Below are 26512 nucleotides of genomic sequence, written 5' to 3'. Positions count from 1 at the left end.
AAACTCAGTCGGCCTGACATTAACTGGCTTATCTAGTTAATGTCAGGCAGAGAAAAAAATATATATTATAGATATTAGTGTATGAACATCGCAGCATATACGAGGGTTGTTCAAAAAGTAGTGGCAACACAGCTATTACAAAAGAATCCTTATGTACAAGTATTTTATGGGTTACATTCCCTTAACGTATGAACTTTTCTTTACAACTAGATACAGTACTTAAATATGTGTGTGTCATCTGATTACATTAGCGGCCTGGTTTTGTTGAACAGTAACAAGGGAGTCATCTACGGCTCAAAGAGTGTCTTGTGTTGTCCGAAAGCATTGACCTCTGAATGGTGCTTCATCTTGCGGAGGGATAAAAGTCACAAAAACTCAAGGATTTTTTTATTGCTGCCACTGGCGAAATACTTTAACAGCACCGATGGCATGACCCCTTATACACATTTCGGCATACACAGAAATATCTAAATCCTGATATTTGGGCTCATCACGCCATATTATGAAACTACGGGAAGTGCATTTACCAACTGTGATTAGAATCTGGCATCTACTTTTCCATCATCCTCTGACCTCTCTGCACAGCTGGAGGTCAGAGGATTGCTTTACCTTACGTAGCTCTAGTCGCAATCCATCACCGAAACTACCATCTAAAACATCAGGTAGCAAAGATGAACTTGATCAGAGTAAAAAGGAAATCTATGTGAGGCAGGAAATTGTGCGACTCCACGCTGACCCCCGTCCCCCCCAAAAAACATCGATTTGATTCTGGATTTGCTCATTCACCATTTCTGTTTCTGTATCGTGCTCAAAAAGCCATGTTTCATCACTTGTTACCACTCGTTGGAGGAACTCAGGCTCAGTTTGAACACGATCGAGGCAGATGTTCATCCGACTCTGCCTCTGTTCTTCGGTGAGATTTTTTTGGCACAATTTTTACAAAAAATTTGCGCTTGACCAAATGCGCTGTTAAAATGCCACTGATGGCTCGGTGACTCATGTTCAGCTCACTTGTCATCAGTCTCACGGTCAACTGTTCGTCAGACACAATCAGAGCCTCTCCACATTCTCTTCTGTTGCCGAAACAGGTGTCCCTGCGCTTGGTTCATCTTCAACGGTATTACGTCCTTCCAAAAGGGCCTTGTGCCATTGGACAACTTGAGTTCGGGATAAAATTTGACCTCAATAAGCTCTTAACTTTTCGTATGTTTCCCTCTAGTTTTCGTTGATGAAAAATCGATAGCGTAACGTTGCTCGATATTTTCCCTCCATTTTTTGTGACGCTATCGACAAACACGTGGTTGCTTATTCACGATGTACTCAGCTTACACTGAATGCAACGAGACGCGACTACTCTCGTTGCGTAGAGGGTAATACTACAGGCTGATATGCGGTATGTTTGCAAAGTATTGCCAAGTCGCGTTTTATAAAATCAACTGATCAATTCTGTGACATACCTCATATTTAGATATAACGAGCCTTCTATTTAGATAACTAATTAATTGCAGAATTGTTGCTTTCTAATTCAAGGAATCAAAAATCACATGCAGAAATTAAATTCGCAATGTCTCAGTTTCGAAACGTTTATATCCACAAAGATGGGATAAAATATTCGACAAGACCATTCCTTTAAATTTCTGTTATTTGCGCATTGCCCAAAAATTTAAAAAGCAAAATGGTTAATTAAACAAAAAACGGTAGCTATCCAGCACATAAAATATTGTCGAACATGTTCTAAGATCCTCCCATATTATCATATTATCACATGCTTCTGAAATTTAGTCTAAAGCGCCACAAGTAACCGTCACAAAATTTCTTGCTGTGCAGTATGTACTGAGACGATCCAGTAGTAAACTTGGTCTGTCCCTATACAATATCCAGGCAACAGCTGCAAAGCTGTTGAACAACTTGAAAACGAGGTCTCTTTAACAAATTATCAGCCTTGAGTCATACTCCTTACCAAGCTGTTAACTTTTGGAAGTGATTCACCAAGTAGCATCCGAGAGAGAGAGAGAGATTTTCCACCTTTCAAGATTAGAAAAATTGGATGTTCAGTTATATTCACTGCCAACTAAACAGCAGTAGTTAGTTAAATGTTTATCAGTAGCAGCGTGACCTAGAGAATACAGATGAAGAATGTGTAATGCGTCTGCTACTATGCATACAAAAAAAATTATGCATAACCTCGGGGGGGAAAAAAATTGTGCGCGCGCCGAGCACGCATAAGCGGAAGTTAAGTGAAGCTTCTTTAATCAAACATTTATCACTTGACTGAGGATCCCGTATTGGCCGTATGAATGCTGCAGGCGACGAATCTGCATGAATGGAAGCCTCGGAGATATGAGATATTCCGTTACCAAATCTAGTTTCGGCAAGTGATGTGGCATCGGATGATATTTAAAATCATTTGAATTCGATAGAGCCGGAATCACGTTCTTGAGAGAGCCACGACAGCTGCTACCGGCCGACATTTGACTTTGGAAATGCTGTTTGAAGAAGAGAAGGATCTCGAGCTGCTACAATCTTCACATCGTCCCTGAGCCAAAGTCGATCACACGCAGAACAGACTGAACTAAATCATTATCCAGGAATGTACGTTTAAACTGTGCGTGGACTTTTCGGTGTTTCACTCATCATCGTTTTCATTTGAAGTATCAACTTCCATGACGATTCCTTCCAGATTCACTTCTAACATTTCTGGGGAGATGTAAGGCTCTGAAGATGTGGATGGACCTTCTCCGGCTTCTTTGTTCAACTCCATCTCAAGCAGTAATTTATTCCGCTGTCCAAACAGCTTAGATCTCTCCTTTGTACTCAATGGAGGTGGTTTCGGTGGTCGAATTGCACTTATACGCTCACTATTAGTCTCTGGCATGTTGAATTATAAAAATCCTTTCCGTCGAAATTTTTTATTAAATACGGCAGAGAATGACGAAAGAAATAGCATGATGCAATCAGTAGGGGTACTGATGGGTCATGCATCGCTCGTAAATCAGAAGAATATTTTCCACAGGTTAAGAAAAGGGGAGGGGAAAGGAAGGCAAAGAGTCAATTACACCGTGTATTCCCACGTGGTCACCCTCCCAACTAGCCAGGCCCAACGTTACTTAAATTCGGTGATTGTACGAGAAGAGCAGCATTTAGCTTAGTACGATAGTTAACTGTTCAAAGTGCCTGTAATACATTTACGTATGGCAACGGTCTCATTTTCGTTGCGTTTTTTGTCAATCCACGAACGCAAGTTACTCCTATCTGAAAACTTCCTGGAGCACGCCTAAAGAAGTTATCCAATTTCAACTGAAAAATCTAGTATATTTTATTTATCTACTTATAAATGTTATTATTAAATAAAAGATGGGCTTACCTGTATTTACACCTGTAAGATTCTGCCTTCCAGTTGGAAAATTTCGATTATAACCGGGCCCATTGGTGTAGAGTAACGTGGTGTATGGCATTCCATCCATATCAGAAACTTTGTCATCCAGAGCTGGAAACAGTAATTAATTACTTAATGCTAACATTTATGTGCAGATCGCGGCTAATGTTTATTGTCAATATTTGTAAGCGTCTAATTGATATTAAAATGTTAAATTTTGATTTAAAGCGCTTACTAGATGGCGCCACCAGAATAGATATTTAGGTATGTCGTGACATTAGCCTATAAAACGATAAACAACCGGACGGAGAAAGGACAATATTGTTATATTGCGGTGCAATCAAACGCTTACCAAATATAGGGTTTCCTCTTTTCGGGTAACCGCCGAAAGCAAACACATGGGAGTGATCCGAAGTCACAACAATCAGTGTATCTTCTGCTCGGGTGATTTCTAAGGCAGTAATTACAGCATCTTCTAGTGCCAGGGTATCGACCAGGGCTCGATGCGCGTTATTGAAGTGATGGGAGTGGTCAATGCGACCTCCTACAGACAAAGAAATTATATTTTGGATTGATAATGTAAAATGAATGAAATAATTCAAATAGTTCATTCTCTGGTCTTTTTAACATTGTTTGGAAACTAGCGCATGCGCAAAAGAAATTTAAGAACTGCTAAAAATTTGAAATCACTTCAGTTATTATTAAAGAAAATCAAATCTTTTTGTTACTGCGCGTGAGTGATATATGAATGTACTCTCACCTTCGACCAGTAAGAAGTATCCTCGAGGATTTTTTCGCAGAATTTCAATGGCTTTTCTGGTCATTTCGGCTAGCGATGGCTCACCATCTGGCCCTCCATCTCGATCCGCTTCGTACGAGAGATGTCCATGGTTAAAAAGTCCTGAATGAATAAATCGAGGTGAATGTAATTGCAATAATCAGATTTCGTATTATTCTGCAGCATTTCAATCTAAATTTTTAATTTAAATTCAGAAGAAATGCAATTTTAAAAAAAAAATCATCATGACTAAGTTCGAAATATTGAAGTTATGGAAATAATAATATCGTAGTGAATTTTGAAAAATGTGTGATTGAAAACGGAGGTACCTTCGCATTCTAAAACTTGATTTAGAATGCGCGAGTTGTTTTTACTACATTATACATTGAGTGGCCACTTTATTAGGACCGATGCGATGGAGAGTATTTATGAAAAAAATGTATGAGAATGAACTAAAATAAACGACACTAATTTAAAATGTTGCAATTAAATTGAATATACCTCAATAGAAACAGTTTGGCGATTCGAACTAATTAAAAAAAGGCAAATGAAAACAATCATGTGGTGGTTGACACGCAAGAGACCCTCGATATAGATGTGTGGGAATATTGCTACCACATTCTGTTCGTTGGCAATGGGAAAAGATAAGGATTTTGTCGGATTCAAACGTAATATGATCGTCAGTGCGCGTCTTGCAAGTGTTACGGAACGAAAGACACTTGCAGTACCCCTTGTCAAACGACAGCGCAACTGGCTGGCCTCCGTAGCCAGGTGTGCAGGAGCAGCAGTGCGTAGCACACGCTTCTTGATTAGACCGGGGTTCGAGCCCATGACCACCGCATATCCCCTGAGCAATGTGGCCCTAGTTGCTAATGCTCCTAAAAACCAAATAACAAACAAACAGCAACTGGCTGATTCTTTGAATGCAGGAAACTTGCAATTATTAACACTCGCAACATGCGGAGACCTCTGTAGAGAATGGACTATGGCAGCAAAGACCACTTCGCGCGTGCTGTTGACCAATAAAGTTGACCGGAAGTGAACCAATAAAACTGTACTGGGGTCAACAGCAAAAAAGGACGAACTCGGGAAGAATGGAGAAACGTCAGTTGGTCTAAGGAATCTCGGTTTCCACTATTCCGAATTGGCAGTTCATGTGCAGTGGAATGAACGTCGCCTGCTGTGTAACAGTGCAGGCTGTGGTAGAGCAGTAGTGGAGAGGGGCATTCTTTCATGGTATACCTTGGTTTCCCGGAATTTGAGGATCTTTTAGTTTTTACACGTCTACCCTGTTGTTGAGGTTTAATGGCGCAAGATCTGCTGTGGCCATATTGCGCCTGCTCATATACTACTGAAGGAAAAGGTACATGGATTAATTAAAAGCGATCATATATGCGAGTTCGTTTGAGGTAATTGAATAATTCAATCAAGTTGGCATTATTTCCTATGACGTGGTGGACTGCTAATGGCTCAGATAAATTTGACTAAGTTACGAAGGCTGCAGATCAATCTGTCAGTTTGATAGTGTGGGCAATCTATGAGGATGTGTTTCACGGATAACAAGGAGTGACAGTGAATGCAATGTGGAGGATCCTTCCCCATGAGCAGAAACAGATGCGTCAGAGGAGTATACCCAATTCGTGTTCTGTCAAGAGCCACATCATATCATTTTTTTTTCTAAAACTGAGTTCCACAATTGTGGCTCATATTTAATCTGTAACAGTTTATTGTTAGCCCGAGATTTCCATAGTTACTTCCATTGATTGTGCCATGCTCGGTGAATAGAGGGTTGTAGTTTGATTTTATGAAATCTGTGCTTGTGTATAATACTGGATGATTTGGTGTTTGTGGCGGCTTGAACAGCATTTTCATTTTCGCGAATTCCACTGTGCCCTGGAATCAAGCAGAACTTTACTGATTGGCAAGTTGAATTATGCTGAATCAACCAAGATCGAATCTGTTTCATAACTGGATGAGGGGGGGGGTGAAGACGCACTGCGGGGCAGTTGCTGCACTCTGTGAAGATGATCGTAAATTGATATTAAATTAGCCCTTGATATGATCAAGGGCTAATTTAATTGCATACAATTCAGCCGTATGTATACTGCATTTAACTAGTTAAATGTTGGAAAGACTGCTGCCGCACCTACAGTGATGTCAGTTTTAGATCCGTCAGTATATATCTGGATGCAGCTGGAATTTGCTGATACATATGTCGCATGCAGTTGCTTGATGTTCATATTTGCTACAGCGTGCTTTCCCCATTTTCAAAAGTGATTATCACAAGACGATGAATACTGATCCCATGAAGGATTTGATTCAGAAGTCTTGGAGTATGAGGTTTAAGCGCACATTCCAATGTTGCATTAGTTCTTGCACCCTTATTCCGACAGGGTTTATTTTCTTTAGGCTTTCTGCTGTAGTTCATTTGCCACCGAAGATCAAGGAGATATGACTATATAGGATGTGTTGGTAGGCTCCATGTTTTAGCTGCCTAATTTAGGAGTAACATTTTTCTCCTGAAATGAAGTGGTGGTTTATTTGCTTATACTTATTATATTTGAAAAAGGAATATCCGGAAAGCTCCGTGGGCTATCGGTAAGGCACAATGATTAACTAGCTTAAGCCATGCAAGGGCACTGTTTATAGAATGGTTGTATACGGGGGCACCATAGTCTAGTGGAGATCTAATGAGAGTGTGGTATAAATGAAGGAGGGTGAATGGTCAGCACCTCATGTCATAGCTGAGATTACCCTTAAGTATATTATTTATTTATTTATTTATTTTTTTGGTACACTTCGGATATTCATTATGTGCTTTAGAAAATTAAGCTTATTTTCAAGAGTGAGGCCTAAGAAATAGACACAGTCAGATAGTATTATGGGGTGAGTACTCAATCGTAATTCTAGTTCAGGATGTAATTTGCGTTTACAAAAGTATACCGCAATGGTTTTCTGTCCTGAACAGAGTTTTGGATGTCACCCATTCTGTGACACCCACAACTCTTATTTTATTTATTGTATATTGAAGTCGTTCAATGTAACTCATGTTTTGAGAGTAACATGCGATAGTAAGATTCAGCATATGGGTGTTTCAACAATATCGGGTGTCATTTGATTTATTACGATGCGAGAGTGTGACACCGAGGACTCCTTTCTGGGTGAATGATTGAGAGAGGGTATTTTTACAACGGATCCGCGGCACTGCAGGAAACTGTATTAGAAGAGGAAAATGTCCTCATAGGCTGAGCATATGCAAATCTTGAAGGATATCCAACTCTAAGTGGTGTCAAAAACCTTCTGGATATAGAGACATACTAAGACGAAGTGCTGTTTTCTGATGAAAGCATTCCGAATGTTTGTTTCAACTTTGACGAGATCTAAGGAGAATGTTTTTTTCTGAAATCCATACTGACTTTCGCTTATTAAGGAGTGCGATTCCAGATACCACTTAAGATTGTTGTGAATCATTTTCTCCACTCAGAGAGAACCCGATTGAAGAAAATCAGCAAGGAGTATGTATTTTTCTATTGTAATATGATATTTATAGAAGAATAAGAGAAATTTACCTCAATATTGTCTGTAGAACACTTCGACTCAACACTCCAAAATTTAAACGAATAATAAAACTACATCAAATGAATTATCACACCCAAAGAAACACTAATGATTCGATGCACACGGAATCGATGGCCCGACCACAAAATACATAAGACCACCGACAAGCAACTATGCGTGCATTTATATATGTCTATTAATAAAAATCAAGCGAAAGAAATGAAATTTTTCGTCCAGCAAACAGGCAAATCGACCATAGAACACCCGCAATTTACATACAAAATAAATATATGGGTAGATGTAATCATTTATGGGGGACCTTAATATCATAATTTGATTGGTTGTCGAAAAGCCCCGTCCGCTTCAGGAAGGAAACTAAAAATTTTAAATTGTTTTATATCATCGCCGTAATCATTTTTTCGCTTGATTTTATTAATGGACATAATGTTTCTTTCACTCATAGTTGCTTATCGGTGGTTTGATGTATTTTGGGGTGGGATTGGGGCGCTTTGGCCATCGATTCGGGTGAATGGAATCATTAGTGTTTCTTTGGGTATGAGAATTCATTTGATGTAGTTTTATATTCGCTTAAATTTTGGAGAGTGTTGAGTCGAAGTGTTCTACAGACAATATCGAGGTAAATTTCTCTTATTCTTCTATAAATTGATATATAACATAGAACTTGTTTAGCCCTGCAGCTCTGTCTTTCATGTAACCTGATATAGAATATCCCATCAGAACCAGCGGCATTGTAAATGGTTGGTTATAAGTCATTAAGTGTTAAATTTTATTTTATGTGTCGCTCTATTTTTTTAGTTGTTTTGAAGGCTTTACCTTTTGAATTGCGTTCACTACAGATAGTTGTGAAAATGCTTCTGCAAAGGCATTCGCTATCCTTTGGAAGATGATATATCCGGATCATTCCAACTGTGGATTTGGAGAGTGGTTGTCGAGGATTTGCTATTGAGTTTTTTAATTGTTTTCTAAATCAGTCCGGTACAGTATCTTTGGTAATAGTGGATGCAAACCGAATCAAAAAGTCCCATCTTGCCTTTCTTCCTACTTGGCGGGCTTTGGCTCTAGATCTCTTACCGCCGATGAGGTTATCAGTTGTAGGATGTTTGCGGAATAAATTACATGCTTTATTTTTTTTTTACTTTTTTGTACATTCTGTATTCCACCCGTTAGTATGTTTTCGGTGTCCTGAATGTGACTGTGGTACTGCAACACTGGCTGCCGGTATTATCTTCTGTGATATTTGTTTGTTTGTGTACATTGTCTATGGATTGAACACTGAATAGGTTTTGAATGAAGTGAAACGTGAGTGGAAAATTTTCCCTTCAGCTTTGGTGAATTTCCATTCAACTTTCAGTTTCAGGTGTAGCTGTTTGAATTCGACAAAGCATAGGGTATTATTCGCTGCTGAAGAGGCCACCAGCACTTACCATTCAGTGCTTGGATATAATATACGGGAACAGATTCAAAGGTCGATAAAAAGTTTAAACTGTAGAAAAGCGAATATGTGTATGGGAACCAGTGTTAAGTATAGTAAGGCTGTGCTTGTGAAGTATTTCTTCAAGTAGTTTTCCTCCCTTGTGCATTTGAGGCAATTCTCCAAAAGTGGATGGTGTCCAATGAAATCGCCTAGTAGACAGAATAGAGTTGGTGCCAGCAGAATAAGGGGTCATCTATTTCTGCTTCGGTGTAGGTGTGGTCGGAGATATATACAGGGTGTTTCAGTTAAACGTTTCAGAACTTCTAAGAGGGGTAGGGTACATCCTGACAACTCGAAATCATATAGCAATGTGGGGTCGGAAATGCTTTCCTGAAGCGGTGTTGTACACAGAAGCACCATAAAGAAAAGAGACCGTAAGTGAGAAATCGTTTTAATAATACATGAAAAGAAGCAAAAGGTACATGGATTAAAGTAAGTGTTCGAAGTTTCTTCCACGGGCTACAATGCACGCCTCACATCTCCGACGCATGGACATCCGAACATTCTGGAATACTCCAGGCGAATTTCGAATTTCTTCGGCAGCTACTGCGATTCTTGCAACCAGCTCCTCAGCATTGTCAACAGGGGTGTCATAAACTAGCGATTTCATATGACCCCAGAAATAAAAATCAAGACATGATAGGTCGGGTGACCGAGCAGGCCAACGCACGGGACCACCACGTCCCGTGCGTTGGCCTGCGAGATCACCTCATCGGACCTTACCTGTTACCGTGTCATCTAACCGGACCTATCTACTTGATCTTTCTGCAGCAAGTATTGCCACAACTTTTGAGAGATGAACAGATTTCTGCATCGACGCAACAGACAATGTGGTTCCAATATGATGGAGCCCCTGCCCATTATAGCGGAGATGTTCGTAACTACCTGGATGTCACATTTGGTCAACAGTGGATCGGACGTGGTGGTCCCGTGCGTTGGCCTGCTCGGTCACCCGACCTATCATGTCTTGATTTTTATTTCTGGGGTCATATGAAATCGCTAGTTTATGACACTCCTGTTGACAATGCTGAGGAGCTGGTTGCAAGAATCGCAGTAGCTGCCGAAGAAATTCGAAATTCGCCTGGAGTATTCCAGAATGTTCGGATGTCCATGCGTCGGAGATGTGAGGCGTGCATTGTAACCCGTGGAAGAAACTTCGAACACTTACTTTAATCCATGTACCTTTTGCTTCTTTTCATGTATTATTAAAACGATTTCTCACTTACGGTCTCTTTTCTTTATGGTGCTTCTGTGTACAACACCGCTTCAGGAAAGCATTTCCGACCCCACATTGCTATATGATTTCGAGTTGTCAGGATGTACCCCACCCCTCTTAGAAGTTCTGAAACGTTTAACTGAAACACCCTGTATAGTATAGAGACAAAGGTAAATGTGATGGTGAGAGCAATGCGCACCACAAATCCTTCTAAGGAAGTACGGATAGGTATATGTTTGAAAGGAATTGTAGATTTTACTAAAATAGCAACTCCAAGGGCTGTGTTTGTTTCATCTCTATCTCGTCTGTAAAGGAATTTTTAATTGGACGAGACAATTCAGGGGTAAAGCTGGTGTCTGTAAACATATGCCTATTGGCTCATAGTTGGAGAGCAGTTCATACAAGTCACAGATGTTACTACGTACTTCTCTACAAATTCCATTGTAGGATATGATCCATTATTCAGATTTAAATGTGGAGGGTTGGTCAGTCTATTTTTTAGAGGCTGCTTGCGTCGAACGACCTATCTTTCCCAAGAAAGAAATTCATTTTTGAATTTTTCTTTCTTGGGAAAGACAGGTCGTTCTGTATCCATATTATCTTCAGCGTACATTTCTAGTTCACCTTGGTCAGCTATGTTATTGATGTCTATGTGTGTGGAGGGAAGCGTTTTTTGTTTTGTTTAGCACAATTTGGCTACTTCTGTTTCTGTAATTTTCGAGACAAAGATTTCGCCTGCTCAACAGACATTTTCAATCTGTTTTGTTGTTTTTGGTTTTAACAGATGCGTAGCTATACTTCGGCATGTCTAGAAGGAGTTCTTTTCTCGCCTCCTGGAAAGTAACTTTGTGCTCAATTTTGTACTTTTGCATTTCATTTCTCAATTTCCAAAAAGTCACAAGATTTTGAATATGCCAGACGACAGCTTTTATAATTTGCACAACCTGGTGATTGAGTATATCCTGCTTGTGCATGCTCGCTCGACCCACCGTTAGGACATACTACATCTCCACTACATATCACTTGTGAGTGACCGAATTTTGCACACTTATGACATCGTATGGAGTTTGGTATACAAGTATATGGTGCGATAATCTGCTTTAAACGCTGATGGTACTGTTGGTGTACTGAACGTAATGAGAATGTTTCGGGTAGGTACAAGTTTTCCATCTGTTTTGATCCGAATTCTCTTTGCATGTATGACCTTCTGTTCCTGCAATTCATGTATTAGTTCTTCTTCCAATGCACTTATTAAGTCCCAGTCTGCTATAACTCACTTAGAGGTATTAATGCACGGGGAGCCAATATTTGGTAATGAATAATGGAAAAATGTATCCAAGTGATATGTGTGTAGTAGTAAACGTCCTCTAGTGATTATTTGCAACAGGCTGATTCCAATTTATTCCTCAAGTAGAAGAACATTGCTGTTTCTATGTAGCCTAATGTTTTGCTCTTAGTCCACTAATGATGACTTTGACACAAACAAGATCATTACTTCGACATGGATTACACATAATCTCCAAGGGGAAACGCTGGTGTTTTAATGATCCACTAATCCTTCAGGGAAAGGGAATAGGATGTGTTTCAAAAGAAAATAGTCTTTTAAGAGAGAGAGATAGAGGGAAGGATAACAGAAAGAAGAGAAGATACAAGAAGAGGGAAAGATACTGAATAAGGGGAAGAGGAATTGAGGGCTGAAAGAGTGGGAGAAGAAAAATAAGGAAAACAAACGAGTGAGTTAAAGGAGAGAAGAGAGGTAAAGGGAAAGGAACAGTTGTCTGGCTGTTGGCTCCCCGACTGATTGCTAATCAGTGACCCAATCAAGTAATATCTGGATGCTTACGAGTTCCAAGAGGCGAATTATTTCACATGTGAAGCTACGTTAAGTCCAGTTAGCGGTGAAATTACTGCCATCTAATTCAGTCGTCACAGTTAGTGAACTCCCTCATTTTACTGTAAAAATAACACACGGAGGGATAATGAAATTCCTAGCAGACGTTGCCATACAGCTCTTCTCTTTACGGTGGGAGGCATGCAAGTAACGCGCTTGTCATATATCAGAAAGTTGCGTCGCGAAGAAAGGACATTAATTCATTAGACCCAGGAGAGATGTAACACAGAGGAGGCTTATGTTGTCATCCGGCCAGATGAATTATCGGGGAATGTTTTGTCCACTATAATTCATCGGCGCTGCAAGAGACAGCCTACTGATGGGATGCGGGAACTACAGTTTTCATCGCATTGTTTGAACCTCATATTAATGTCTGACTAGCGGCAACTCGCGGGACAAATAAGACGTACTATGAAAGGTGATTCGGGCGAATTCTTCAGGGATAAATAATGAACTAATTTCCGTCACCCCCCGCCCTCTGAAAAGTGACACTTTTTCATTTCGTTGTGCGGTCTTTTGGTTTAGCAGTCAACGCCATACGGATGCTATGAATATGAAATTTGTCCTTCCACTAGTTCTATGCCTATCCTGATATTTTACGTAGGCTGAAAACTTTGTTAAATTTCAGTGCTGAAAGTAGTCGAGTGAGCTTTCATCTCTGGGCTATATTTTTACAGTGATCTTTCATGGAATGATGAAGTGCCGGTTGCCTAGTCATCGCATTATACATTTTCACCTTTACAGGTAAAAGCTCATCCATTGATGAAGAAAATAGTGACTTGTCTCTTTAGATTTCCCTGGAGATAATCTTTTCTACCTAATTTGTTAAGAGTGATGATGTTGATGTTGATATATATGATGGTTGTAGTTACGACTAAAATATTTATTAAAATTCCTAATTTTTTGGAATTTTAATAAACCCAGAGAAACAGCACTGTTTATTTTCGGTGTTGAAATTTGTACAGAGGGATTTAAGACGTCTCATTTTCCTTTTTATGAGATTATTCATCACTGCTGGCTTTCCTAACTTTAGAATACTTTCTATTTAAATAATTAATCTTGTTAACCGAGATTTCATCTACTGTTTGTAATCATCTCATGCATAACAAAGGATTCCGTGGTTGCCTTCTGCTCTATTTCGTAAATAATTGAAATTCATTTTAGCCACTCTTCATTTTAATACAGCTCGCTCACTTTTCAGACTGAGATTTGATGAACTATTCATCAAATTTTGTAGAAAAATAGCGCACTTTATCGGAAACTTCATGCCTATAAAGCTTATTTGTCGTACCAATATTCCACCACAGTTCCTCGTCACATTAAAACTATAATTTTCATCTCATAAATCATTTAAATTTTTAAAATTAATTAAAATATCTTTTTAATGAAAGTGTTTCAAAATTTTAAACTATTCACAAATGAATTAGATTTAATGAATTTAATTAATTTATTCAAATATCAACTTGTTTTTCATCGAAGTTGTAGTTGTTTATATATTTGATTAAAACGCAGCTTATTTATTAAATTCATTTTTGTTTAATTGATATAAAAGTTCAAAACGTCGTCACCAGGAGGCCTAGTCCTTATTCATTATGACTATCATTGCATTTAAGTGTACGGCACTTACACTTAAGCGAGACTGCTAAGCTAGTGATCTTCATTTTATCACTCTGTATCACATTGCATAAAACCCCTGTCTAGATGACCAATCCCGCAAGAACAGCATATGTCGCCACCTGGTAGCGACACACTGAACTAATTTATTGGCCAGTCAACGTTTTCGCTAGTTATGACCTTATTCTGGACTGCCTATGTGATAGGTGGATCTGCCCATCGGAATTAAGTCAGCATGGTCATGTCTACTAGATATAGATTTATGGTAGCTTTAATTTTCATTCATTTTTCAGCTTTCTCGAGTAAAGGTTTAGATAAATATTTTTTCATGATATGATAAAGTCCTACAGGATTAGATTAACACCAAAAGACAACGGAATTTGCCAAGCATCGGATTAAGTTATTAATGATATTGCGATTAATTTGGCCCTAATAACTTTGTAAATCGATTAGAGAATTAATTTAGCATTAATATGCGATTTTCCCAATGATAATACACTGTATATATCGAGAGAGAGAGAGAGAGAGAGCGCTAAAGCGTTTCAAACTGTATACAAACCAACACAATAATGAATACTAAATTTTGGAATCGATTGATTGATGTGGTGAACTTCAACTTATGAACACAGTAATTGGCCAACTAATTAGTTTCGCCAATTAAGGCAATTAATTAGACTGTAGTACCGCTAATGACTTAAAATAGAAAGCTGGTATTAAACTACATTTAACATATAAGGACCTCAATGATTTAACAGTACAAACGACTGTGGTGTCATTTTTATTTTGTGTTTAAAATAGTTTAATAGGTTGATACTGTTTATTGTATGGAGAAATTAGGACAGCTACATCATTGCCAGCAGTGTTGATGTAATAAATGTACTGTCATATTACGGGACGTTTCTCTTCCCTAATGCTAGTACACTGGCCGTCACTGGCGTCTGTGTGGCGTTATCAATGAGGAAATGTGACACTGTTTTCCTGGTTTGAAATTCCTCATCTGCGATGAATGCCCCTGTAGAAGTAGCATTTCGCGCGGCACAAAAGTTGTGCAGAGTATATACATTTCCATAATCGTATGCAAACCATTTATCACATTCTCCTGATAGAATGGGAAATATATACATCGTATGAATTTTCCCTTTTGAAACATAATTATTGATAGTTATTCTGAAAAGTATTGTGTAAGCCCTGTTAGCAAGTAATGTCAACATTATTATTATTTTTTTAAATCTGTAATTTTGTTATGGTCGTGTACAGATCTTCTACGAGGCTACTCGTATAGAATATTATTGTGAAGCAATTCCATTCTGGCTTATTCACGACTCGAGTTTTCTAGCCGAAGACTGAGTTATTAGCAACTGGCTATACAATGGCTGCCTGCTTGATACAAAAGAAAAAAAAAATTCAATTCACACGAAAAGAGCATATAAACGTCTACCTTTCGCTAACTCCAATAAAGTGACCTAACGCTGATTACGTATATCATTGCATGTATTTGCTTGCATGCCTACATGATCCTTTGATTGTCATTACAAAAAGTTACTGATCAATTCAAATAATAATAAATAGCTTATCGATCTTTACCTATTAACACAATAACAAAATCATCACAGACAGCAGGTTAGTTGAAATATCCGGAAAAAAAAAAAAAAAAGTTACCCTCCAATAATTTGTCGAGTTCTTCCTTGAATTTGTTCAACCTATCCACTTCCACAACGACAGATGGAAGCATGTTCCAACAATCAGCCTCCGCATATCTATCCTGCAACCATCCTTCCTCAATTTATGTCCCCTAATGTGTGTAGTCTCAGCAAGTGGAAGAATACCATTAGCATTCAACTTACTCAATCCATTCAAGGCTTTAAACACACCTCAATTCAATCAGATCTCTCCGCTGATGCCTGGTTTCGAGACACTGCAGTTTACAGAACCGAAGCTTTTCTGGGTATGAGCACCATTGTTTCCATTCACCAATCTGGTTGCCCTTCTCTGCACCCGTTCCCCCGCAGGTCTACATCCTAAAACCAGATACAGAACTAAAGATGCGGCGGCCTAACCATGGCCTTATACGAAGTGATAATCATCTCTTTATTCTTGCTAGTAAAGTTTCTGTATGTCATTGATAAAATCCCATGAGCTATCCTGGCAGCATGTCTGCACTGCTCAAATAATTTCATGTCTGACTGCACAATTACCTCCAGGTCTTTTTCTTTCTCCAACTACGCTGAGTGTAGTACCACACAGCTGATAAGCTACTCTGGGATTACTGTTACTCATGTGCTTTGCATTTGTCAATGTTAAACTTCACCTGCCATTTCTCGGCCCATTGACTCAATTTTCCTAGGTCTTGTTGCAGCTCACCCTGATATGACTGTTATTAACCACACCACATTGCCAACCTTTGTATCATCTGCAAACGTACACATTAAACCTGATATACCTTGATCAATATCATTAATAAATATTGTAAACAACAATGGATCCAGCACTGAACCCTGGTGAACTCCACTGACAGCAGTGCCCACTGATAACCACTCTGTGTTCTTCCACTTAACCATCCCTTTATGCATAGCAGTAACTTGTCCTTAATGCCACAATTCTCCAGCGGACTTATGTGCAACATGTTATGTATGAATACTGCTAATACTTGACGAAATGTGTCTCTTCAAGCGATATTTGCAATCAGTATAGAAGTTTCACAATAACATAATTCTTGAAACTTAGTGGGCGAGCCCTCGTACATACATCTAATCTGTCGATATTCTTTAATTACCGAGTTTATGCTATCTGGTGTCATAAAAAAAAACAAAAAACTCGCAGATGGATAAATAGGATTTTAGATGGTAAAAGTTGGCAAACACATTCAAGGTATTAAAATTAGCCGTATTAAATATTCTTTTAGCGGCATGGTCCGCAGGCACATCAAGAAATGTAAATTGGTGAAATAATGAGCGCTTCAACCTGCGTGGAATGTAATCTCTAATTTCTTAAAGAATTACAGATTATTCTCATGCTTCCAGTACCACTTCTCCATTTAATCACCAGTGGACGGCGTGATAAATTGACAACGTTGTATATATATTTATCCCAGTAGTGTGCCAAGAACCAATGTTTTTGGTTGTTAAAAGAGCCATGTTATCAGTTAGTATGATATATTGTCTCGCCGGCACACATAGCTCGTTTTAATTGGGCTTCAACCCGCCTTCGTTCATTTATGTTAATTAAGCCAATTTATGGAATAGAAATATTCACGAGGAAATATATTTATCCTTTTCGCTGTGCAACTGACTTTTGGATGCCTTTATAAAACACCTTTGACAATAATCTTCTATGTGAGTTGAAAGAGCACGCATCATTTAAACTGAAATACTTCCATACAGTAAGCTTGAGAAACTTTTAAAAGGCAAAGGCTTACTGTAAGTTATTCGTAGCAATAATTCGGAGTGAACATTAAATAAAGTGACAGAAAATAAAATCAGGGTAATTGAAATAAAATGAAAGACACTTATCGTTACATGAAATGAATACTCACTTAATTTGGAAGCGTAATGTACGAACAAAGAAGAGTAGTAATGGATTACTACGTGCAGGAAGTTAGACTGGGGATAGTCACGTACGTCTGATAACATTCATTATTTATGCAGAAGCAAAATATTGGACGAAATCTTGAATTAAGCGAGCGTAGCATACTTATAGAAACTCTTGAGTAACAACCACATCGATGAAATAATAAACTGGATAAAATGAACAAAAAGAATCCGAAACGCAGACGATGAAATAATAAACTGGATAAAATTAACAAAAAGGATTCGGAACGCAGACGACGAAATAATAAACTGGATGAAATGAACAAAGAGAATTCGAAACGCAGACGATGAAATAATAAACAGGATGAAATGGACAAAAAGAATCGGAAACGCAGACGATGAAATACTTAACTGTATGAAATGGACACAAAGAATCCAAAAAGCAGACGAAATTAAATCATGTGGAAACCGATGGAATTTGGAAATTGACGAAATAATTAATGCCAGAAATACTGAATCATGCCAACCGATAATGCTACTTTTAACAATGAAAAAAGCATTGCATTTTCTCTACCCACACATGTTTATCGAAAAGAGAGCTACCGATTTTTATCGGATAGTGTGCCTGTTTTCTCGGGCAGAGAAAACAGTTAGGCACACTATCTGGTTTCATTGGCTCGCTATTTCCGCGGGGTTGCGTTAATCGTCTGCTATATCAAAGCCTATTACAATAAGCGCGTCATTAGCCACTTCCACAGTGCAATGCAGTACTCATGTTAGATTTCTTTCTCCCCTGTCCATTGCGTGTGCGTAATAATGGCTTATATCTCAATGTTAATTAAATTTCCCCAACGATGCATACTTTCGCTGACGTAAACGATACTTTGTAGTGTGTGAAAAGTTTTCACATTGTTACGCTCACTGTAGTTTCCTCGCACTGAACTAATTGTGGCTGAATTAATGTCTCCGACACTTTCATTAATGTACTTTTCCAAGTGTAGCGAAAAATTAAAGTTCCTCTCTCTTTTCTACTTTCTTAATTTCTCCCTTTAGTTTTCTTCTCCTTTCTTAGTTTTTCTTTTCTCAGCCATCTACAAATTCTACAAACAGCTTTTACTTCTGTGACATTATGGAAATATTACTCGACCACAGTGATAGATATCTGATTGGTAATTTTGAGAACTTAAGATATGTTTAATTATTTGCGCTGTATTAGTAAGGAAACTATCATTATGATCCTTTTATGATATGTTTGGTAATAATATTTGGTAGTAATAATTTTTTATGGTTATCTGATTGGTAATTTTGAGAACTTAAGAACTTTTTTTTTGTTTGTTTGCTGACCAGTCGTTGACATGTTCAGAATACGCTACGCAGGTCCTATATGGTGTGGAAATAACAACATAAAAATAAGCAAGGGAAAAATAATCTATAAAAGTCCCGAAATAATTTCTTGAATGAACTTATGTAATAATTAGTACATGCTGCACAGTCGCAAACGTTAGTCAATTACGTCAACATCAATAAAGATGAATACTCTCATGGCTATCACGATGGAGATAATCGAACACCTTTGCCTGGATTCTAATCCAGTATAAATAGGATGAACTTTTAGGGCTGCTTCTCACACTGTAGCCGAGGGCTGCATGGGCAGTTGGGATTTAATCCAGCAGCAGGCAAACCATGTATAGTATCTTATGTAGTGCGACACCTGAACGTCAGTTCAACTCCGCCTTGGTACACAGTGATGAACACAGAACTCTGTAAAAGGCCAGAAGTGTAGTGTGTGTAATGTTATATTTGTACAGTGTGTGTTGTTTAGTTGTTTTCTGGCCACTTTACCACCTGGAAAGCTTGCCTAGTGCTCGTCCACACCACAATGAAGTGGGCCACAACTAAGCGTGAACAATGGCGGACCTCGACATCTCGTACTGATGATCCCAAGTGAGTTTGGATCAATCAAAAATTATTTTTTTTTAAATAAAAATAATATTAATAATAAAAAATAATCCCGCATCCACTAGTAGAGTTCAAAATCAGTGGAGGACAGCAATCCCATACCTAGGGAACCAAAACCAGAGTGCCAGCTAAATCGCGCCTCTAGCACGAGGGTAAGGGCCAACAAATAAATAATAAAAATAAATAAATAAATAAAATAAAAATCAATAACAAGAAAAATAAAAATAAAATCCCATCTCTTCACGGCAGTGAAGAAGCTAGCAAATTCTGTCCCCAAAGAGAAGTCTCAAAATATGAAATACTAATAATTAAATAATAAATTAATGAAAGTAAAAGATAAATGTAAAAAGAAATAAAAAATAACAGATATATCCTTCTTCTTCGCACCAGAGAGGAGGGAAAAAATCCTGTGCCCTAAAAGACAGCAAACAAAATAAATAAATAGAGATAGGAAGAGAGGGTAGTAAGAGTCACAATGTCATTACTGAACACAGGTCCCAATCATTCCGGTCCACTTTGTAGGCTGGGATGATTGTTAGTTGTTATTTGGTTTTTAGGAGCATTAGCAACTAAGGCCATATTGCTCCGGGGATATGCGGTGGTCATTCCCTGATCTTTATGCATCCTCCGTATTTGGTTGTCACAGGCTCGAACCCCGGTCTAATTAAGAAGCGTGTGCTATGCACTGCTGCTCCTGCCCACCTGGCTACGGAGGCGTCATGGGCTAGGATTAATCTATCGGTGAAATCTGAGACAGACAAGTTCAGGAAGTCGCATCAGGTACAGTTACAGCCGGAGCCATTTGTCTTGTGAGCAGCTCTCTTGATTAATTTACATGAAAATCATTCCACGTTGTTGAACGATTCATAAAATACTTCTATCGAGAAGATATACTTCTTTAGTTAGTAGTAGTTACAACCACTGCATTGTCTGTGTTGCTATTTGTGTAAAGAATTTTTTTTCTTGTGAATTAGGAAAATTTTGAAGTATTTTAAAGGCATCTTTATTATTCACGAATCTTTGTTCATCCCCAAGGGAGATTGGTCCAAAACTAGATATCAGCGGAAAATCAAAGTCATTGTTTATAACGGACAGCGATAAATTATATGCTCCCAACTTCAATACCACTGCATGCACACAGATCTGTAGTGAAAAAGCTTATAATTTATGGATCCAATGTATATAAACTTTGTGTGAACCATTTCTTTATCTCTTTCTTGATTGTAAAGGTGACATCAGGGAGAAAATAGGTGATACGTCATTTGCTCCTGATACCCCAGCGAGTTTACCAGATGCTGAGGCATTCGTTCCATTATCTGAATTTTTCAAGCTTGATGTCAGCATTTAAGTCAAGTGTAATTCAGAGGAAATCAGTAGGTATTCTACATTTTAATCTGTAGGTTAAATCTTTATGAACCAGTTGAAGGTCCAGAGGCATGTGTCCAGTCAGAACCTGAAGCACAGCAGTAGAAACTCTTCTGCAAGCCTTAGACGTTGCAAGTAACGTAGTTCTCTGAAGAGATGATAGTTTAGTTTGGAAGGTGGATTTGTTTGTTCTATGGATCCACGCACCAGCCTCCGTGCGTGGCCATAGGGACAAAAACAGCATTGTAATGAAGTTGGAGCGTTGTGTGATTAAGCGCCCAGTCCTGTTTGGAGATTCTAATTATGGAGCCTGCAATTTTTTTTTATCTTGACTGTTAGGTTATTTACGTGTGAAATAAAATTCAGTCTGTCATCTACTGTAATGCCCAAATACTTAACCTCAGGAACCAAAGGGATAGATTTATTGTTGATTTTAACAATTGGCGAACAACGTTTCTTGTGAAGAAGGAAATGTTGATCTTTTCCGTAAAGATCAACATTTTCGTTTTAGTAGTGGAAATGCTCAGTTTGTTCAGAGCAGATCAATTGAAAACATCGGATATAATATTCTTTCAGTTCCAATGCAGAGCGTGACCTACCAGAAGCCACGACCACCAAGTCGTCGGCGTAGGCGATTTTGTGTGTTTTCTCGGCTGATAAGCTAACCGTCCAGAACAACCTTCCATATGAGGGGTCCCAGAATGGATCCTTGGGGTCACCCTCGTGTGACAGGTCTTAAGACAGAACAGTCCTTGGATAAAACTTGGACCATGCGGTTGCTGAAGTAATTACTTATTATGACATATAGTTTTTTGGTGCAATTTGCCATCCTCCATCGATCGAGGGCGCTTTCCCACCAGAGAGAATCAAACGCGCCCAAGAAATCGATAAAAATAGCGAGCTTGGCATGAGATTTTTCGATGTGGAATATAAGATGAGCTAGTGCATCCTCACACGGTATACCTTGAGCGAAGCCATATTGGTGCGGAGAAGTTAGATCTGTGGATTCGAAAGGTTCAACGATTCGGATTGCAATTAAGCGTTCTAAAATTTTTCAGATATTTGCAAGCAGTGATATTTGGAGATATACTTTAGCATCTTTTGGAGATTTCCCATGTTTTTGAATAATTTTCAGGAGAGCATGCTTCCATGTATCATGGAAAATACATTTGTAGAAGCATTTATTGAACAACATCGACAGCAGTTCGGATTTTAATTCAAAAAAACGTTTTGATGAAAATGCTCTCCACTAAGTCAATGCCAGGGCGGCATTTATTTATTTTTTTTGAAATAGCATGTGCCAGTTTTTCCATAGTAAAAGGGTCCGTGTCAACTAAAGATGTGTACGTTGCATTTTTAGTACCCATCTCACTTTGTGTATGCATGTCCATAGAATGATCATCAGCAGGTAGAAGTGTGTCCAAAATAGTTTTGATTGACTCATACCAGTTTGTTGTTTCTGTGTTATTGTTGGGTAAATACGCTGAGTAAACAGTATTAATGGTTAATTCGTGATAACGTTTTTCCTTTAAAAAAATGAAATATAACTTGTAAAGACATGTTTATTTTCATTCACTAGAAAGTAAGAATTGCATTACAACTGAGAAAACATACATTTTATGTTACGTATTGTAGGTAGAGATTTTCCTAAGTTAAAAGTATAAACATATTTTGATTTCATAAAATCATACGCTGTAGTTCTCGGCTTCTTTTTCTAGAACATTAAATGTTTTCGGTCAAGAAGACTGGTATTCTGAGAAGTTTAGTTAGGCCCCAGAAATAAATGTTGAAAAAAAGTCTATCTTGCCACAAGGTGGTTATTATTATCACCAAGAAGAGGAAGAGAAGATTAGAAGTTTTCAGTAGAGAACTGCTTCTTAATATTTAATGTAGTTCTGAGAAATTGATCATGGGTCGCGTTCATAAATCCAGGGGAGGAAGCATCTTTTACCGTAGGTGTGGCTGTTGGACCATTAAACAAGTTTGTCTTCAAAATGTCATCAGTTCGCCATTTCTAGTCTATGGGTTCCTTGCACAACCATAACCGATCTTAATAAGTGAACGCCAGTGCCAGTGTTGCGGAGATATTTATTTACAAGCACTTACTCTTCCAAAGATGTTCAGTTCCATATTTCAAATAAGACCATCTCAATACCCTGGATTGGGAGATCCTGGATTCATACATATCTCACATTTCTACCTCTTCGGACCGTTAGAAGAATTTACAGAACTGACGTTTTGTAGCAAACACGACAGTACAGACATTTTCTTTAGTGGCAGGCAACCTGTCATACACATTTGTGTTGACGTGTATTAGCATTCCAAAGTGTGAGATGTGTATACTTGGGGGAGGGCGGACGGAAAAAAAAAAAAAAAAAAAAAAACCCAGCCTAATATGAAACTGAAACACTGATCAGTAGGCTGGGTAAAATTTGAATTTGGATAATATATTCTCATAGAGCACTAGGAGAAAGTCAGAAATAACGAAATAAGCATGAGCTACATGCATTTCATTGGAATGCACATTGGGAATACATAAAAAGTTTAAAGTTTTGGACTACACGACGGCTCCAGCAGTAAATAAAAACCACGCTGAGCAACACAAAGTCCCTACCATCGCCCTTATTTCATAAATGGCGAGGGAGAAAACTTTATCAAGGTGGTGTATGAAATGAGAATGCGGCATATATGAACGCGTCCGGACGCACACGTCCAGGTTTGCGTGCTTGCTATTTATAATCAAATGACGTGTCAAATCGAATATCCTAAGTAAACCATTCTATCGTAGTTAAAGAGTATTTAATGATCCTACGATCATCATCGTTAAGGATAACGATGTTTAGGTAATTCTACTCGTGCAAAACCTTCAAATTTTATTACTATTTTGTTTGTTTTTAAGTTCGTGTAAAGGTTGTCCAAATGCGATGGAAATAAAGGCTAATTTATTATCAAAATGATAATAGACTGTAAAGGTTATGGGCAGAGAGAGAGAGCGTTAATAAGTTACATCAAAAATCAATTCTGCATGTTTCACACGGTAATCGAGAGACAATTACATCACAGTGATGTAACGATGACGTCAGAGGATATACGAAACGTAAATGAAATCCATAATTGTAGCCAGACAGTACGGAATTTTTATGACCCATTAAAAATTCCTGAAGGTCATAAGGTTAAATAATCGATGAAAACTGGTCACGTCTGGTACTCTCGAAACGGTTGCAACATTTCAAAATAAAACCGACATAGAGGCTGCTTCAGCTCACAAGTTTATTTACTCGTCATTGGACAGCCAGGCTGTGGGCACAAAGAGCTTTCATAAAAAAAAAGTCGCCAAGGCTAGAAGAGAGTCAAAGCAATAAATAACAATAAAGGCAGAAAGAGAGAGAACACGAATGAGGGGCTGTCTTCAAAGAGATGTAATTCAAAATGGAAAATATGCAGAATTTGCTAAACGACATGGCGAAGAAGATTTATGAGCATTTGCAGAAGTAAATTTCGATTTTATATCCGGTGGAGAATTGCCACCATCAATCCACTCTCTATCAGTTCTGGCAATGGAGTTATGGAATGCTCGGTGAAAAGTGGAAGTAAAAACAAAAGCGAGCATGGAAATAAAGTTAGGATAGAAGTTCCATCTTCTACCGTCCACAGTGACAGGTGGTATTTAGTGAGAGCAATGGAGCACTACACACAAAATGAACGGTTCTGTCTTCTCGCAGAGAACAGTTGCCGAGACACACATTTTCCAGAGTAGATTTAATAACCCAGAGGTGCTTGTGAGTGTTACAAGTCTGGGATCGAAGAAGGAACTCTTCGCTTATGCTTTGAGGAAAATATACGAAATTACTGTTTTAGTGTCTGCTGAATTTGTGGATAAATCCAGAGCAATTTTGTCTCATATTCTCACTCAAAAAGTTTGTAGACTCTGAATATTTTGATAACTTTATTGTCATCTGGTATTTCGTGTCATACATATACGGACATAAACTCTTATAACACTATCCAACACTATTTTTACCTCCAAGAACTTAAATGCTGTTTTTAACCAATTTTTTTGCGCAGATTTCGAAGATCACCATGATAGTTTCACATCACATCACCGTTATTAAATATAGAGGGAGTTACTTTTTACCAAAATATGCCAATTTCGCATAATCGAGCCAGTAATGTATAACATGCTGATTTATTTTAAGAGATATAGATTCTCTTAATTTTAACAATCGATTCTGGCCTCGATTTTCTTGTGATAAACATAAACAGACTTCTACGTATGGTTCTTACGTTCAAATTCCGATGCAACAATTTACAATTTGCAGAGAGCAAGCACACTTAGTGTTTTTGGTGAGGATTTTTGTAGGCTGTGCCAAGGTTTTGCAAGTATTAACTGATCGTGACATGTTCTCAGGGTTTCAAATCTATCCTCCAAACAGTAGTGGAGAAGATAATAGTGATCAAGTTCAAGTTGAAGATTACCCGGAAGCCTCCACTTCACAAGATGTCGACTATCAGACAGTAAGTTCAGGTAGTGAGGTACATTTAATCAAACAAGAAGAGTTGAATGATTTGGTTAAAGACTTAAATTTGCCGAAGGAACAAGCTGAGCTGTTAGGTTCTAGGTTACAGTAGTGGAATATACTCGCAGCAGGAACAAAGATTTCAGTGTTTCGAAAAAGACATGAAAAGTTTTCGAAATATTTTGCCACGGAGGGCAGTATTTGTTTTTGCAAAGGCATTATTGGACTTCTGAAAGAACTAGGTGTCATGCATTAGTCAGATAAATGGCGTTTATTCATAGATGTCTCAAAATTAAGTTTAAAAGCAGTTTTGCTTCATAATGGCAACGATTTTCCATCAGTTGGACTTAAAAAAAGTCATGAAAGCATGTTTAAGGTTCTACATGCTATAAAATACAAGGATTATGGCTGGAACATATGCAGCAATCTTAAGATTGTTGGTTTTCATGGGGGAGGGTTCACAAAATATTTTTTTTTTTTTTTTGTTTGTTTTTTTTGTGTTTGCGGGACAGCTGTGCGACAGAAGAGCATTATGTTGTGCAACATTGGGACAAGCGGGACGAGTTCATACCAGGGCAATGCAATGTGAAATATTTTCCTTTATTGCAATCAAACAAGGTTCTTCTTCCGCCCCTGAACATCAAACTTGGATTGATGAAAAATTCCGTGAGGGGACTAAATAAAGAAGGTAGCGGATTTGCATACTTTGGAAGTGCGTTTCATAATTTAACGTGTGCCACACTTAAGGAAGGAATTTTCGTAGGACCCCAAATTAGGAAACTCCTGAAAGACAATGTTTTGAAACCCAGTTAAAGGAGGTTGAATTGGCAGCTTGGAGATCATTTAAGGCGGTAGTACATGGTTTTTTGGGTAATAGGAAAGAAGAAAACTATGAAACGTTGGTGTCTAAATTACTCTAGTTCTACAAAAACATGGGCTGTCAATGTAGTTGACAATTCATTTTCTTCTTTCCCATCTCGAATTTCCCCCCCGAAAATCTGGGAGATGTGAGTGGTGAACAAGGGGAGCAGTTTCATCAAGATATTTCCATGATGGAAAAGCGGTACCAAGGTCGCTGGGATCCTATAATGATGGGGGATTACTGTTAGTTCCTTGTAAATAGGAATACAAGAGAGTAAGTAGGAGTACAAGAGAAAATACCTTAGTAGAAAACATTTTTAAGGACAATTATAGGTATTCTGATTATATATTATTG

General features: G+C 38.2%; 1 protein-coding gene across 2 annotated transcripts in view; it reads right to left on the bottom strand.

Moving 5' to 3' along the window:
- LOC150088565 (alkaline phosphatase-like) overlaps window positions 1–26512 on the bottom strand; it is a 451864-nt gene that overhangs the window by 6011 nt on the left and 419341 nt on the right. For both annotated transcript variants that reach the window (XM_090370808.1, XM_090370807.1), the window contains exons 6-8: window positions 4137–4277; window positions 3729–3920; window positions 3365–3487 (exon numbers count right to left, since the gene is read on the bottom strand). In XM_090370808.1, the coding sequence (XP_090226934.1) occupies window positions 3365–3487; window positions 3729–3920; window positions 4137–4277 (456 nt within the window). The remainder of the gene's footprint in view (window positions 1–3364; window positions 3488–3728; window positions 3921–4136; window positions 4278–26512) is intronic.

Source organism: Mastigoproctus giganteus, chromosome 3 (genome assembly GCF_048544385.1).
Source record: "Mastigoproctus giganteus isolate SK-2022 chromosome 3, ASM4854438v1, whole genome shotgun sequence".
NCBI lineage: Eukaryota > Metazoa > Arthropoda > Arachnida > Uropygi > Thelyphonidae > Mastigoproctus > Mastigoproctus giganteus.
The sequence above is the reverse complement of the archived record's forward strand: the minus strand, read 5'-3'. Positions and strand labels throughout refer to the sequence as shown.